Here is a 16,451-nt window from a genome sequence, read left to right as displayed (position 1 = left end):
ATGGTTGCTAGGGATGGTTGCTGGGGGTGTTGCTAGGGATGGTTGCTGCGGACGATTCCTGGGGTGGTTGCTGGGGGGGTTGCTAGGGACAGTTGCTAGGGATGGTTGCTGGGGACGATTCCTGGAGTGGTTGCTAGGGATGCTTGCTGGGGGGGTTGCTAGCGATGCTTGCTGGGGGGGTTGCTACGGATGGTTGCTAGGGATGGTTGCTGGGGGGTTGCTAGGGATGGTTTCTGGGGACGATTCCTGGAGTGGTTGCTGGGGATGGTTGCTGGGGGCGTTGCTACGGATGGTTGCTAAGGATGGTTGCTGCGGATGGTTGCTGGGGGTGGTTGCTGGGGTCGTTGCTACGGATGGTTGCTGGGGCGGTTGCTAGGGATGGTTGCTGGGGGTGTTGCTACGGATAGTTGCTGGGGGCAGTTCCTGGGGGGGTTGCTAGGGACGGTTCCCGGGGCGGTTGCCACGGATGGTTACCGGGGCGGTTGCCAGGGCTGATTCCCGGGGCGGTTGACAGGGGCGATTTCCGGGGCGGTTGCTAGGGCTATTCCCGGGGCGGTTGCCAGGGGAGATTCCCGGGCGGTTGCTAGGGACTATTCCCGGGGCGGTTGCTAGGGACTATTCCCGGGGCGGTTGCCAGGGGCGATTCCCGGGCGGTTGCTAGGAGCGGGCGGTTGCCAGGGAAGGGGCCGGAGGAAGCACTTCCAGCGGGCGGGAAGCAGTTCCGGGGCGGCGCGGGCCGGAGGAGCGGAGCGGAGCGGAGCGGAGCGGGCGGTGAGCGGGACCGTGCGGGGTTCTGCGGGCAAGGGCCGCTGGCGAGGGGCAGCGGTGGCTTCAGCATCGCCACGGGATGCGAGTGCAGAGCCAGGGGGGCCTCGCTGCTCCTGCCGAGGCCGGGCGGCACCGCGGGGGCTGGCCCGGGAGGGATGGAGGGAGGAGGACGCCGGTGTCCCCGGCCTGGGGCTGCACAGCCGCTTCTCCCACAGCCCGGGCACGGCTGGCCAGCCCCGGCCCCTTGCCCCGCAGCTGGGCTCCTCGGCCGCGCTGATGGCCATGGATTCAGCGGTGCGGATAGTAACAGCGACTAGGAATTGCCCAGGCTCCATCCCGACACCTGCCAAGCCATTTAAAAATTCCAACTTGAGCTTTTTTGCCTCGTTCTTTGACGGGTATCCTTCACTGTGCTTTACTTCTACCCCAAAAAGGTGCTAATAGATATTACTTGAGCTGTTCCCATGGCTTTGTCCTATGCTAATTATTTATATAGTGCCAGGTGTTGAAGATGTCAGCTGGGAAACACAGCACGGCAAGAAGAAAGATTTGAGTGTCTCCTGACTGGTGCATGGTCCTGATCCTGGAAATACATTGATTATTTATCACAGGGCCTGGTCCTGAGCCGTGGGGAGCAGCCACATCCTCTTTGGGGCTGTCACTGAGCAAAGCAGGAGTTGCAGCCCCGAGGAGCGCCTGGCTGCTTCTGTGGGGAGGAGGGATCTTCCCACTCGTCCAGCTTATTCATTGGGTGTGAGAGCACATGAACAAGCTGGAGGAGTCCAGGGCAGCTTCCTCTCAGGGTCTGGCGTAGGAATATTGATCTTTAAATGCAATTTAAGAAGAATGCTTTTAGTGTGGCCATGCTGAGGTGGTCTGAGGAAACAGGCAGTTGACAACCTGTGGAGGAGAAGAGATGTTATCCAAGGAATTGGTGGTGAAACTGAGCTTCTTGGGAACAGGGAGGAAGGCTCCATCATCCAGGGACCTGTTGGCTGAGGTGCGAGGCAGAGGCTTTGGGCATTGTGTGAACCACTGGAGTTTTCTAAAACGGAGGAATTTTGCTGAGATTTTGGCTCCCCTGATGGCAGGAAAACCAATGGTCCAAGTGTGGGTTGCCTGTGCAAACAAGGACACTGCTGTAATTAGTTGGAGCACAATGCCAGGTCTTCCCTGAGCATATTTCAGGGGATGCTGCTTCAAATGGTGGTGGCAGCTGCTGCCAGCCTGCAGGAGAACTCTTGGTGCTGGTCATGTCACCTGGATTTGTTAGAGAATTACTAATGCCTGCAAGGGAGGTGAGCTAGAAAAGGGGAAAGGAGGGGAGAGTTGTAGCAGATGAGAACAGAGATTTTTTGTTTTCAGTGTATCTATTTCCTTTTCTTGTTTATCTCTGTGTGTTGTGTTTCAGGTGTGTAAATTGGGATTATCAGTAGGAGTTTGCCCTGAGAAAACTCCAGGTGAGGAATGAATGAACATCCCTTTCTGCTGTGTCTGAGGACAGGGATGGGCAATAATAATGTTTTCAAAAGATATCCAGATGAGATAAATGCAATTCAGAGGTGATTCTGTTTCTTGCTTAGGAACTGCTGCCTTAGTGGGTTGGGAAAGGGGGGTTTTAAAAGGCAAAAGCAGTTGGGATGAGCCACATGCATGCAGGCTTTGTTCACAACATTGTGCAGCCTTTGGGACTGGCTGAGCCTGCATGGGCCAACATGTGTTCTGGCTTCATGTACAGGTCCCACACAGCCCTGTTGTAATCAGAATTTGAAACATTTTCTTTCACTGAAGTACAGACCTGGACAGGACCTCAAGAGGTCACCTATTCTTATCTCCTGGTTCAAAGGCAGAGTGGTATATATCCACACCCCATCCCAGGCCAGTGCTTGTCTGATCTGCTCTTCTGAACCACCAGTAGCAGGGATTCCACAGTCTCTCTATTCCAGTGGCTGGCAGTGTGTGCAGTTGGAAATGTTTTCGTGTCTTAAAATTCAAAATAACATTCTGTACTTCAGCTCAGTGAAAGCAAAATAATTATTTAGTATGTCACCAAGTGATATTTGCCTCATATATGCAACAGCATTGAGTTGTTGATTCTCAAATTTATCAACTATAACTTTGCTGGAATTAAATTACAAGTTTACTATCATTCTGTACTGGGTCATATCTGCAGATTGTAACCATCTCCTCCCAGCCTGAGAAATGCAGAGCCTGCTTTGGAGATTTATTTTGGAGAATTATTTGGAGATAATTTCTAGGAGGCAGACTCAGCACACAAACTGAGCTCACAGCCAAGCTTTAGTGATGCAGAGAATTGTGACTGTCAGTGAGCAGTGCTGATCCAGGGAATGCATGCTGGGATCATCCAGGTCAGGAACACCGAAGTGGGGCAGTAATCACAGCTGAGTGTGATGGCATCTCAGACTAATTGGATTTCTCTTTGGGGACTTCCTGAGGTGTACTCCAGCAGTTCTGGCAGGAGAGTTCCCCCTCGTAAAAAGCCATTAGTCACTCACAGAATGAATTGACAACTCCATTAGCAAAAGATAAAGGGAGGAAGGAAGGATGGTCTCATGGCTGAGAAGCTTGGGACCCAGGAGGTCAATATTTAACTCTGCCACAAACTACCTGTGTGACTGTTTTAAGTTATATGGGGCTTAGTGTAACCAGCCACTAAAGCCACACTTAAATTTATACACATAACTCCTTCCTTTGCCTTCAACAGCTCTGCTTCTATGTGGTTTAAGTAGTTGGGTTTGTACAGCATCTAAAACAACAAGGCTGTGACCACATAGACAATATAAGTAAAAATAAATAGTAATCACCTTGTATGTGTGATCAACTTCAGGAAGAAATGTATTTTTGCTCATTAAGCTTTTCCCTTATTGTTTCATGAACATGGTTCACCCACAAAGGGCCTAATACCAGCAGTTGAGGGCTATTTTTGTAGGCAGGTGACAAAAGACAAACACCCAAATTAAACACAGCTTTCATTTTCCTTTTTGTTATTGCTGCTGTAGATCAAGAGTATCTTCAAAACTCCATGAGGGAGTCTTCATTTTTGGATAACAGAAAGAGAATGCCAGAAAGGATAATGCAAAACATTGCTCTGTATTTCCCTCCTTGCAGTAGCCAGTCTTCTTGGGAGCAGTAGAGGAGAAGGGTGCACTGACAATGGCTGCAGAGTTGGATTTCTCCCCACCCGAAATCCCTGAGCCCACATTCATGGAGAATGTGCTGCGCTATGGACTCTTCTTTGGAGCCATTTTCCAGCTGATCTGTGTGCTTGCCATAATCCTGCCCGTGTCCAAGTCCCACAAGACAGTAAGTAGTGCTCTTTAATATTGATACAGATGGGCAGAGCCAGAGAAAACAGGATGGGAGGGAATGTTGAGTAGCTAATGGAGACACAGCTGCCCCTGGGATTGATGACAGTTTCATTGTTCATTCTCTTTCCTTCCCTCTGGCTTTCCCACCTCCAGCTTTTGTCTTGCGATTTACCACCAGATAGGAAAGTCAGGAACAAATACCTGAACCAGGGTCTCTCTTAATATCAGTGAAAACAGCAACCTGAAGCACTGACAAGGTGCTAAATGCATGTGCAGTTCCTGGTTGCAAGAGAAGGCTTTGTCCCAACCCACATTGTCATCCTGCTGCTGATTTGCTTCATTAATTGCCAGGCAGGGCATCCCCTTTGCAGGACCTGCCTCCAGAAAATGGCTCTGGGTTCTAGTTTGTGTGTGATTTTAGAAGCAAGATGCAGGTGAAATTTCTACCATATCCTAAAGGTGAGGAAAGCAGTTTTCAGGACTGACATTCCATCCAGTGCCCAAGGGTCCTTTGATGCAGTTGGCACAGGAGAAGGTGAAAGGGAAAGGTTGAGGTGAGCTGTTCCTCTGGACTGAGGGATGTCCTGCATCTGCCTGGCTTTTCTCATAAAAGAGAAAAATGTCCTTGGTGCTGGGGACAGGTATTTCAGTGCTGGTGATCAGGCTGCAAGTTTGGTGCTTTGATACAGATGTTGTCTGAAGGCATATAGTATATTTTCAGTAACAGCTCAGCATGGGGAGTCTTGTTTTCAGACTCTTTATTGCCATGTTTGCTCCCTGCTGTGCAGAGGAAGCATGGAAATTTTCAGTCTGTTGGGGGGAGTGCCTCAGGATGAGGTACAGAGTGGAGGATTAAAGTTCATAACCCAGTTTTTCCACCTTTAACTGCTGGTGTGATGTGATGCTGTCCTGGGCATGATGCTTGAGTCTGGATAGGATATTGAGGAACTTTGCTGTCTTGGAGCCTCAAACGTTGAAGTCTACCTTGGTTTGGACATTAGAAGGCAGCAGTGTTCACGTTATGGCAGCAGCACTCTGCATCCCTGAGTAATAACCATCTCTCTGGAGCCTGCCAGCTCCCTGTGCACTGATCACAGCCTTTGGAAAGCCAGCCAAGTCTCCTTCCTTGGAAAGCCACACAGATGTGAGATGTAATAGCTCAGTAACTTGAGAGATGTTTGAACCAAGCTCTTTGATTAAAAGGATACTGTCAAATGCTGCCTCCCCCTCCATTATCTGGAGCTCTGGCTTGGAAGCTTGAAACTCGCACGCCTTGCTCAGGCATTTTTTGTGTGTCCTTTTCCAGTTGGCACACTCAGGCTGAGAGAACCCAAGATGCTAAAGCAATATTTATACTCAAATGCATTTAATGAAAGGAGGCAATCTGCATGTGTGTGCTTTCTCAGAGGAGACTGGCGCTGTTCCCTTGTGTTTTCACAAGATAACTAGACTTTATTTCCCATGGCTGCAATGTTATCTCTCATCTTCTCTGAAGGAAACAAGCATCACATCTTAGTATTTTGTTAGTCCAGGTGAAGAAAGTTTTGCCTGCAATTCCCTCCCTGGATTTGAGGCTTGGTTTAGAGGCTATGAACCTCATATCCTTACTGCAGCTTTGGGGAATATTTTTTTGTCTTGCACATGATAGTGATTAATGTTTGGCAGAAATGCCTGCTGACTGTTTCCACGCACCCTGGTGATTATATGTTATCTTTTCCTAATTCAAATAGGTTTCATTTAGTGTTGATTTTCTTCTTGCCTTCAAAGTTTTTCTTCTCTGAAGCCTGTTTTAGATACTTAAGCTTTTAATGGCATCTCTGGTAACAAGCTGTTTCTGTGCAGAGACTCACACTCATCAAAAAGCACATGCAGAAGGAGCAGAGATGATGCTGCTTGAGTCTCATTAAATGTGGCCTCAGTTTGACATCAGTGTGTTCCAACAGAGATACCCAGCATTTGTTTCCTCGGGCTTATACTCAAATCCCCAAAGGAACCTGTCAGCAAATGGTAAAAAAATAGTTACTGACTGTTTCTTAATTGATTCTTGTAGGACTCAGACAGTTTTGAACCTAAGAATTCAGAGACGGTGAAGAAGCCAAAGGGAACTGCTCCACAGATAAGCAAGAAACCCAAGAAGGAAACCAAAAAGAAACGATAGAGGTGTGACTGATGAGCCTCCAAAGACCAAATAACCACCTGTAATCATGCTTCCTCAGAGACAACATCAAAGGCAACTAACTCTGTTAATGGTTTTCCGGCATTGCCATCTTTTACTTTTCAGGGGCAAGGGACAAGAAACTTAGAAGAGTGGAAGGGTTGGGGTTCTGCCGTAGATTTCTTACAAGCAAAGAGCACTTCACATATCCAGGACTTCATTTGACTTGATTAATGTGTCAGTCACCATTAAAGTGACTTCTGCCAGTTCTGATGGGTAGAGAGGGCTGTTGTCCTGGCTCCTCCATGCTGGCTGGGATTTGTAGTAAAGTCCCTGTGGAAAGTGGAGCATGAGTTTGCTACTTTGGATACCGGTTTGTGTTGGGTTTTTTGAAGGCAGAGGGATCAAATGGATTAAGAATACCATGCTACACAGCTTTGTATTCATCTCTGTTGTCATCTAGTCTGAAATACATAGCTGCATTTCATGGCTTAATCATAATGCCTTTGTCATATTCTTTAATTCTTTAGGTAATAACTCACCAGATTCCAGACTACTGGAGATGAAAGCTTTCATTTCCCCAGCGTCGCTGCCTCTTGTTCCCCACCCATGCACTCTTCCTTTCTATTCCCACCTTTGAAAGCAGGTCCATTTCAGGCAACTGGGGCTGTGGTGGGGATTGCGATGACTACAAGAATCAGGAAACAATTTGGTTCTAGAAGGTGCAGAATTTAATGCCTGTGCTAGTGGAGTTGTTCTTGGGAAGACCAGGCACTGTGTGCTGGGGAAGAGCTGCTGAGGTGGGAGTCTGGGAATGGTGCACTGGTGGTGTATCAGCCAGCGCTGCCTCGCTGTGCCGTGGATAAACCCTCCTGCCAGCTGGCTGATCCCTGACCATGGGCCCTCTTTCAACACAGCTGGGGTTCATTGCACTTGCAAATTCCCTCCCAGCCTTTCCTGCCACAGTTTGCTCCATCTCCTCTGGCTGAATTCCTCTTGAGGGTAAATACGTTCTCAGCCTGAGGAGGTGTGGTATTTTAAGATCCAAGGGGTGGCAGGCCAGCTGTGTACCATGACTGCATGGCAGGAGACACAGACACTGTGTTCCTTCAGGCTCTGGCTCTCCAGGCCCAGGGACAATCCAGTATTGGATTTAAATATGGCTAGACGGGACTGGAAGGAGGTAGGTGGTGACGTAGCCACAGAGTTTCTGTAGGGCAGCTCGAGCTTCCTGATGCCAGCTCACATCTTGGTTTGTTTGATCAGGAATGAGTCAATGGGAGGAGAACCTGCTCTCTGAGGCGCACCCAGGGTTCAGAGCGACTTTGAAGGGAGGGCTCTCCCTGGCAGGGCTGCAAGTCTGTGATCCTCTTTGCATACACAGACTCCCATCCTCGAGTCACAAATGCCTGGTGAGCCCAGGTGTGTGTCCTTTAACAGGTCATGAACAACATGTTTACAGAAGCCATCAGTGCTGAGAGCAGCCACGTTCTCTGCTCACTCTTGCTTTTGGTGGGGGTCACAGATGTGTCCCAGAACCAGTGCAACTTCCCTGCTCCAGGCTCTCTGCTTCCCTTAGCCGGAATGCTGACACCAAGTTGTGCTTATTAAAATCCAGCTAGGAGTTCTGCTTTAAATTCTGCTTTTTTAAAAAAAATTTTTTGAGCTACATGAAGGCAATAGCAAGAGGACAGAACAAAGCATAGGAGACACAAGCACTCTAAAGTTGCTTTAAGTTCTTCAGTACAAAGAAATACTACAAAAAGTTCCCACGCGAATAACAAAGAACGGTGTTGTGCCATGAGTTTCCATGATGGAACTGTGCTCTGTCTCTGATCTGCAGGGCAAAGAAAAGCCCTGAGTAGGTACTGCAGATCACTCTTTCCATTTTAATACATGAGGATGGTTTTATGCAAATTCCAGCTTTCTGCAGGTTACCTAAAGCAGGGGGTTAAATGCTTTAGTGGAATCACAGGACACACATTATCCAAAATACAGAGTCACTTCTACAGCTCAGAACCAGTTAGGAGTGGGCACTGTGTGGCTGTTGCCTGAAATAGCAGCTACTACATCAATGTCTACATCCAGCTATTTGCAGGCTGGCTCACTCATTGCTCAGTAGAAATCATGGATGGTGGGGTTTGGTTTTGTTGGGGGGAAGAGGGATGAAGATAAATTCCCCAGTCTGTTCCTCACAGCTTTATACCTATTTGAATGCTCTTGTTTGCTGAATTTAAGAGTATGTAGAGATTACCAATAACCCATGTATTTTAGTTTATCTTGAAATGTGTAATAAATGCCATCAGAATCTTTGTTTAAAAAGAAATCTGTGTTTAAAGTTGTGCTGCCTGTTCCCTCACATTCACCGTGAAAGCTGCCAGCACTCCCAGACTATAGGAACACAGGGACATAAATAACCTATTCATTAAAATGATCCATTGAGGGAAATCCTTTCAGATCCTTTAATCTGTGAGAAATTGGTTAGTTAATACTGTCAGGCATGTGTGCATCTGTATCTGTGTTTGACTTGGAAGTAGCAAACTATCTCCCAAACACATCTTCACCTTCCTGGAAGGAAGGAGGAAACCATCCGGTGACTAAATCAATTTGCCCCCCCATGAGAGGTTTTTGGCTCCAAGAGCCCCCATGAAGGTGGCTATAATAAAGGCATCATTTGTTAATAATGCAAGCAGGGGATTAGACGGGGATTCAGGAGACTGGTAGTAGGGATTTTCAGGAGCCCCTCGGTGTGCAGCTGGAGCTCAGGTTTGCATGGCTGGAGTGTGGGGCTGTCTGATGGCTCTTCTTGGCTGCAGTGAGACCAGTGTGGTAGCCAAGCTCTGGCAAGTGTTTGTTGGTTCTTGGTACCCAAGCTCTGGCAAGTGTCTGCTGGTTCTCTCACCAGAAATCCAAAACAGAGGGAAGGACTAGTGTGGTGACTCCTTTAATTCCCAAGCACTTTTCTCCAGGCTGTTTTGTAATTAACATCCCAAAGGGAGCTGAAGACCTCATTAAGTCAATTTTATTGAAGGGGAGGTTTTCAAAGGTCTGTCTCCAGGTACCTGCCAGTAGGCAGCACCTCTGCAGCCACACCTTGCTCTGCCACCCAAAACCAGGAGCTGGCTCAGGGCTGGATTTCCTCTGCCAATGTGTGTCACAGAGTTCCTGTCCCTCAGCAGGACATGCCTCAGCTCTGAAGAAACATGGCTGCGAGTTGGGATTTCTTTCCTCTGTTTTTGATCACATTCAAGCAGCTCTGCCTCTCTGGCCACGCTCATCTCAGGAGCTGTGACCACGGCTGTCCACTGGAGCTGTCCCACACTCACAATGCATCCTTGTGCTCCCCCAGTGCCAGCAGCACAATCCCTTGAGACAGGCTAATAAGTGGCTCGTGACTGGAGTTCCAGTTCACATAGTTCAATTAAATCCCTGTTAATCTTGTTCAGACCTAATTTACTTTCATTCTCATACACACGCCTCTCTCTGCTTCAGAGAGGTTCTGGTGAGGTTCCCTGCCAACAGGACTGAGGAGCCCGAGGCCATCAGCCCCATCAGGCACTGATGTTTGCAGAGCAGCCCCCTTGTCGAGTCAATAAGCTCAGATTATTTCCCAGCCTGTCATGAAGAATGAAAATGCTGCTTCAGTGCCTGAGTTTAGGGAGGGTCAGGCTATCTGGCAGTGCTTGAGGAGACAATAAGGAAGCTATAGGAGGGGAGGATCTGCTCAGTATCTCTGTCTGCCAGGGCACTGCTCAACCGTTCCCCTGTGTGCGTGTGTTAATTTTTGGACAGCTGGGAGCTGGGGTGCTGGACTTCTCTCCTGGGAGCATCTCTTCCACACTGATACTTCTTTCAGGCAGAAGTTGTGTTGTTCACAGCCTGTGGCCTGCAGGGATTGAGATGACTGTATTGATTTAGTTGTTTGTTTATTAATCTCATGAGGCATCAGAGACTGACTGCAGTGAGAAAATGGGATGATGAATGGAGAGTGCTGGAGTACAGAGCATTGCTGTGTGTTTGATGATTAGCTTGATTTCTAGCCTTGGCACTGGGAAGGGATCTGACCCTCCTCTTCCTCGTGCAACCATGAGGGATGATTTGTTTGGGACACATTCCCTTTCTTCCTGGCCACAGACGTGGGCTGTAATCAGTGTTTGCATTCCTCCTCCAGCTGACAGTCACTGCAGGTCCAAGCTCTGGCTCTTCTCTGGCAGTTTGTGGCCTTTGAGCAGTGGTTTGTGGGGGTGTTTTCTGGCTTTTGGTGCCCAGGCCACTGTGCAGTAGCTGCTCCAAGTATCTCTTGCTTGGGGCTGGCAATTGCAGGGCAATGAAGTCGGCTTCCTGCCTCTCCCTTGAAATTCAGCTGATTTTCCCATTTCATGATGATTCTTCCCACTTTGTGGCTTTTCTGTCACCATAAATCACTTCCATGACCCCTCTTGTTGCTTCCAGCCTGTAGACTCACGTCCACTGCAGTTGTTCTGTCCTTGCAGACACATTTTACCTGCCAGTGACAGTGGGCATTACCTGCTGTTACCAAAGACTGATATGAAGGAACAGCTGGAGGAGCATCCAGGATGGAGAAAGGTGTCCCTTTGTAATATTTGGTGATGAGTCTTTTGGCCAGCAGATGTAACAGCTGGGGAAGGAATTTTCCCTGCCCTGAGAGCCCTGGGTACACCCAGATAGCTGTGCCAAGCACATCGTCCCTCTAAGCCATGAGGAGCCAAACCCATCCCACACCACATTTCCGAGCTCGTGGTGAGTGAGCGCTGTGGTGCTGCATGTGCTCCACACCACCCGCTCAGATCCTGCTCCTCACCAGCACACGCAAGATTTGTCTTGCACAATCCCAAACCTCTCACAGTGCTCACTTCCCTCCTTGCATCTTCCCTGGTTTCATTTACTGCCTGGAGGCCCCAGTGTGGCTTTGATGCCACCTGCACCCTACTTGCCATCCCTGGGAAACCACAGTCCTGGTGAGGACTGAGCGATGCAGAGCAGGGGGTTGGAGCACAGAGGCTGACAGGCTCCTCCATGGTTTCTGTCCAGCCTTTCTGGCTGGTGGGTACAAGGTAAACCTGCTTTGGGTCACATCTGCTCTGCTTTTTAAAAACATCTGTTGCCTGGTTAATGTGTCTCGTTGTACGAGAGGAGCTCAGCTCCCAAAGGGGGGAGCTGTGGGTGGAAGGGTTGAAGGGCTCTCACTTCTCCCTATCTCCAGCTCCAGGCAAGGAGCTGTGTCCTTAGCACCGCACTCTGCTGGAAGTCCTATTTGCACAGCATTCCTTTTTTGTGAAACCTGCACTCTGGACATCTCCATGTTTCTTGCCAGAGGCTGTCCCAGCCTCTGAGCTGCCACTGCTGTGTCAGGTCCAGCCAGTCCCAGTGCATGGACTGGGGCCATGGAAGGCATCAGCAGTGGCCTGAGACATCTTGTATCTTGCCCAAGCTAACAACCCAGGTGTCCCTGGCTCCAAGGCTTGTTCCTGCTGCCTTCCCTTTGGCTGCTGCTTCTGCAAAAGCCATCCCAAGCTTATAAATTCACCTTGCCATGAGCCAAAGTCCAGAGTACAACAGGCACCGTGAGCTCGCAGGCAAAGCCGCTCCCACGGCTCCAGGAATCAGCTCCAGACGTTTCCTGCTGTTATTTGTGCCTCAACTCTGGCAGCACAGGCAGGGACCATGCTGGAGCTGTGCTGCTGGTGTAGAGCTTGTGGGGTCACGTCTCTCTGGGTCCCCAAGGGCAGCTCTGTCCATGACTGGGTGGGCCCATGCTGTAGCCAAAGGGCTGGACTGCAGGTGCTGGGGTCTGTGCATGGCTGTGATTCCCACAGAGCAGCTATTTGTGATTCTGTGGTGGCTCCTTTGGTGGCTGAAGCAGATGTCCCCCAGTGCCAGGCCTGGGCAGGAGGAGCAGATTTTGAGAGAAGCTCCGAGCAGTTCTCATCCCTACCTCCCCCCTCACTTAAATTGTTTTAAACAGCTCGGATCCCAACATCATATGGTTTAAGTTTTTCAGATTCAGACTTTGGCCTTCTTCACCCATCTCTCGCTCGAAGGACCAAGAATGGATGATTAAGGGGAAACACCCTCGTGTCTGCCCCGGCTCTGCTTGCTCAGGCTGCAGGCGAGCCAGCAAGCAGCTGGGTGTTGGCAGGGAGGGAACATCACAGCCCTGGGGCAGGGTGTCCTGGATGTGGCCACCAGAGCTCTGCACCAGCCAGCCATCCTCTGCTGCTCTGCTACCAAATCAAGCCAGAAACAGGGCTATAAATCTCATCTGGATGAGCTTCCTTGGGTTTTTCTGAATTGCTCTTTTCTATGGATACTTGGACTGGCCAAAAAGCAGAATTTCCATTCTGGGAGATGCCAATATCTTGTGTGTGGCTTTCATGCTGAGCTCAGGCAAGAAGCAAAACGTGTCAGATTTATTTCCAAATGAGCTATTCTAAGATATTTAATTCAGATTGTATCAAAGCATATTTTATCAGTCAGAAACCTGACAGGAAATGTTGTGCCTTTATTGACCATGCAGATAATTTCAGCCCACAGCTGTTGAACTCCGTGCCTCCTTATTAAATATTTGCATGTCACCGAGTCAGTGGTTTCCCTGCAGCCCTTTCCCCCAGGGAATTTTGCAATGACACTTCCTGGCTGGGGCTAAGGGCCCCTTTTGCACAGCAGATTGTCACCACACTGAGGGACACAACAGGTCCTGAGCCCTCCTGGTAATTTCTTCTCAGCTGCCCCTTATTATCCTATAACCTGCAGGATGCTGGCAATCGCTGCTCAGCCCCTGCAGCCCTGATGCTCAGTGTGGGAGAGAATGGCCAGAATGAGCATTTCTAGCATGAAATATTGCCAAATGGCTCATGCTGCAGGGGTTATTCTGGTCAATCCCCCTTAGTAAATCAGCTTCTGAGCTTGAAACTGCAGCTTCCCTAACGGGGCTGATGGTGCTGATCATTTCCCATCTCACACTCACTATTTGCAGGGCTATAAAGCTCAGTGATCGTAAAATCTCAGGGCAAGAGCTGTGGCTGCCTCTCTCTCTGTCCAGCATCTCAAACACAACCATTATATTATTAATAGTAATAATTCCTGCAACTATATTTGGAATTTGCAGTGAACAAAGTGCAGCCTCAGGAACAGAATCCAATAGACAAAACTTACTCACACATGCCAAGGGGATGCTTAAGAATAAAGCTGGCTGGAGATGAATAGATGTTTTGTTGTAAATCCTCAGTTACTTTGGGGAGGTCAGGACTCAGATCAAATACTGGACCCAACAAGCACCCTCTTACCTCGCAGGAGGATTTCAGGAGCCCTGTGGAGCGGTTTGATCTGCACACCTGGAGGGGGAAGGAGCCACGTACTTACTTACTTACTCATGAGCATGACAGCATCTGCCCACAGTAGCTCTCATTCTTCTTGTTCCTGATGAAACTCACGTAAAGGTCAGCAAGAAAACACAGAAATACCTGAGCATGTCTTCATTTATTTTTAAAGTATCATTTCAAGACATCCTGTAATAACCGAGCCACTGGAAATACTCAGTGCTACTTTTGTTCAAATTGAAAGTACCTGGTTTTCAGTTTCTGTAACCCTCTTCCTCTCTCTGGGGCGGGTTTTATCAGCGCTATTTAAAAGTGAAGAATCATATCAAGAAATAGGTTTCAGACAGGAGACTGAAATCCCTGGTTGGGTTTAAAAAGTAGTAATGGTGCATTAGGCTGCTTAAAGATAAATATTTGGAGTGAGGCAGGAGGCAAAGGGAAGTGGGTGGCCAGGGGGTGTCTGTCAGGCTCAGGATCTCATGTCTGAGCCAGGAGTGTCCTGAGGTGTGCTGGGTTGCTGAAATGGTCTTAAATCGCAGTATCACCAGCACTGCATGTTTAATGTTAGTCCTGTGAGGGCACATTCCAGCATCTGAGCTCAAAAGATAAGAGTCTGGGTTTAGAGACTGTCTGTTTGTAATTTTAGATTTGCACGTTGGCATCATCTTAGAAGAAGAAGAAGAAGAAGAGGTTGTGTCGTGGACTTGGCGTGGCGTGTTGAAAGGCACGGTGCTGTGGGTGTTTGCCTTCCAGCAATGGGCCGGCACCACCAGAGATGGGAACTCCGATTGGGAGGACAGCCTGGAGAAAAGAAGTTGATTGCAAAAGAGAAAAACAAAATACAAATATTTATAAGTCATAATTGCATCTTAGATTTGGGTCTGGATCCAGTAGAGGCTGAGTCATCCTCACCAGCTCACCCGGGGCTGGAGCCAGGTCCTCGCTCCCGCGGGGTGTTCTCCCCTCCGGCAGCGCTCCCGGCCTGCGGAGTGGGTGCTCCTGGGACAGGGAGGGACAGGGGAGTGTCCCCGTGTCCCTGTGCAGCACAGCAGGGAGAAGGTGTGGGGCTCCCCCGGTACTGGTGTGACGCCCTCTTTTCCCTACGGTACGTCCGTATGGGTGAGCAGAGCAGTACCCGGGACTGCCCCACAGCACCGGGTGAATTCCTTCCTCCCGCATCGGATGAAGAATCCTTCCCTACACATCCCCACGCCAGCTGAACAGCAGAGCGGGTGGGCTAAGCATGAACACCCTCCTAAGCTTCGGAACAAACCGGGCTGCGGCTGGATGCTCCGGCACGGAGCAGGCAGGGCTGGTCCCCCACTCCACACATGCCACGGCTGTCCGGGGAACCCGGCCGGCCTCGCCCAGCCCTGGGAGGGAACCGAGAGGGAAAGCGTCTGCTGCCCGGCTGGAGGGACCTTATCAGCGTCAGCTCCTCCCAGGGAAGGGCCCCTCACAATGCGCTGGCCAGGGGTGATGGATCGGCGCGTGCATGACTCCTTGTTCCTGGTGACTCATGGATTCGCTGGCCTTCGCCAGTGTCATGGGAAATATTTTTTTAATAACTCAAAAGGCGGGCGGGAGTGGGAAACAGAAAGAAAAACTCCACCACATAGTTCTCTAAAACTTGTTAACTTCCCAAATTGTTTCTGAAGCGTCAGATCTCGCTCAGAGTAAGGGGGGTTTTTGGAAAACCCCCTCGGAGTGGCTGCAGCGTTGGTCGGAGGTGTGGGCAGGGATGGCAGAGGTGGTGCTGGCTGTGGAAATGCACGGGTCACCGGAGCTGGCCAGCAGCCGAGCGTGCCGGATAAAAGAGCTAAATGGGGGTTTAAGGAGTGGACTGCTTCACCCCCTTTTCTTCCTGGAGGATAACGTGACAGGGAACACTTCACAGGATCGCCAGTGGGGGAGGTGGGAGGGCTGCCAGCGCCGCTGAGCTGGTCGGGCAGCCCCGACGGGCTGGGTGCAGGCACCGGGACACCCGGCTGAGCCCTGAGCCCGTGTGTGCACCCCGGCACTGCTCTGTGCCAGGGGAAAGCTGGGCATTTCCCACCTCCTACTGCTGCTGAAGGGGGAGGGTACTGAGGAGCAGCGGGGAGGATGGGTGGAACTGTTCCCGTGTGCCCACCTGCCTGAGTGGAACTCAGGGACACCCACACCATGAGGGGGAGATGCTGCCAGCTGGGGACTGGATCCCCCAGGAACACCCACAGCTCCACTCTGCCTTGTTTTGGAGGCCGGCTCCGGCTGCAGGGGAGACCGAGGGTGGGGGGTGTTAACCCATAAACGGGGCAGATGCCCCAGCGGAGCACAGACACCGCTGCGTGCCTGTGCTGCTGCCTCCAAAGGGCCCCATGAAGTTCTCCGGGTTCCCAGGGAGGCCCAGGACGTGGTCTATCTTTGCCTGCTTTTCCATCTGAAGTTTTGCCTCCTGATTTCAGAGCAGGGGGAACGTGTGCTGCAGCTCTCCTGGGGATGGGGAGGTACAGAACCTGACAAAACAGCATTTCCCCTGCAATTCGCCGTGTGTTAGAGCTGTTGAATAAAGCGAACCGCAACCCAGCCGGGTTTCAGCCTCCTGACGATCACTTTTGTGTTACCAGCTCCGGCTTCCAGGTAACACACCAAGCCAGCCCGCCGGGCTAGCAGCGCTGGGCTCGGGTGGGAGCACCCCCAGCCCCTCACCCGCAGGGCGACGCGCCCCGAGGACCGCGGCCGCCGCTCCCACGCGTGTCCCCGGCGCGACCAGGCGGTTCCCCCGCCGCGGGCCGGGACGCGCCGGCAGCGCCGGCGGCGGGGGCGGCCCCTGGCCCGTGTGCGCCCCGCGGAGCCCGGCTGCCCGGAGCCTTCTCCCTG

The 16,451-nt window shown here is 50.6% G+C and overlaps 1 protein-coding gene across 1 annotated transcript; it reads left to right on the top strand.

Annotated features, from left to right (window-relative positions):
* The first annotated feature begins 691 nt into the window (after positions 1 to 691).
* Positions 692 to 8,578, top strand: MANBAL (mannosidase beta like). Its single transcript, XM_042050133.1, has 4 exons — positions 692 to 771; positions 2,180 to 2,228; positions 3,898 to 4,092; positions 6,148 to 8,578. Exons 3-4 carry the CDS (start codon positions 3,943 to 3,945, stop codon positions 6,253 to 6,255), a joined length of 258 nt encoding a protein of 85 aa, XP_041906067.1. The 5' UTR covers positions 692 to 771; positions 2,180 to 2,228; positions 3,898 to 3,942; the 3' UTR covers positions 6,256 to 8,578.
* Positions 8,579 to 16,451: the final 7,873 nt, after the last annotated feature.

The sequence above is a fragment of the Corvus kubaryi genome, unplaced genomic scaffold (genome assembly GCF_017639235.1).
Source record: "Corvus kubaryi isolate FWS band 111438036 unplaced genomic scaffold, C.kubaryi_AGA036_p1.0 134, whole genome shotgun sequence".
Classification (NCBI taxonomy): Eukaryota; Metazoa; Chordata; class Aves; order Passeriformes; family Corvidae; genus Corvus; species Corvus kubaryi.
This window is presented reverse-complemented; position numbering and strand designations above follow the sequence as displayed.

What these genes read in the sequence shown, in the direction of transcription:
- MANBAL (XM_042050133.1), top strand. Translation starts at nt 3,943, where the DNA reads ATGGCTGCAGAGTTGGATTTCTCCCCACCCGAAATCCCTGAGCCCACA. An exon ending in TGTCCAAGTCCCACAAGACA is followed by an intron (nt 4,093 to 6,147) that starts GTAAGTAGTGCT and finishes TGATTCTTGTAG; the next exon opens with GACTCAGACAGTTTTGAACC.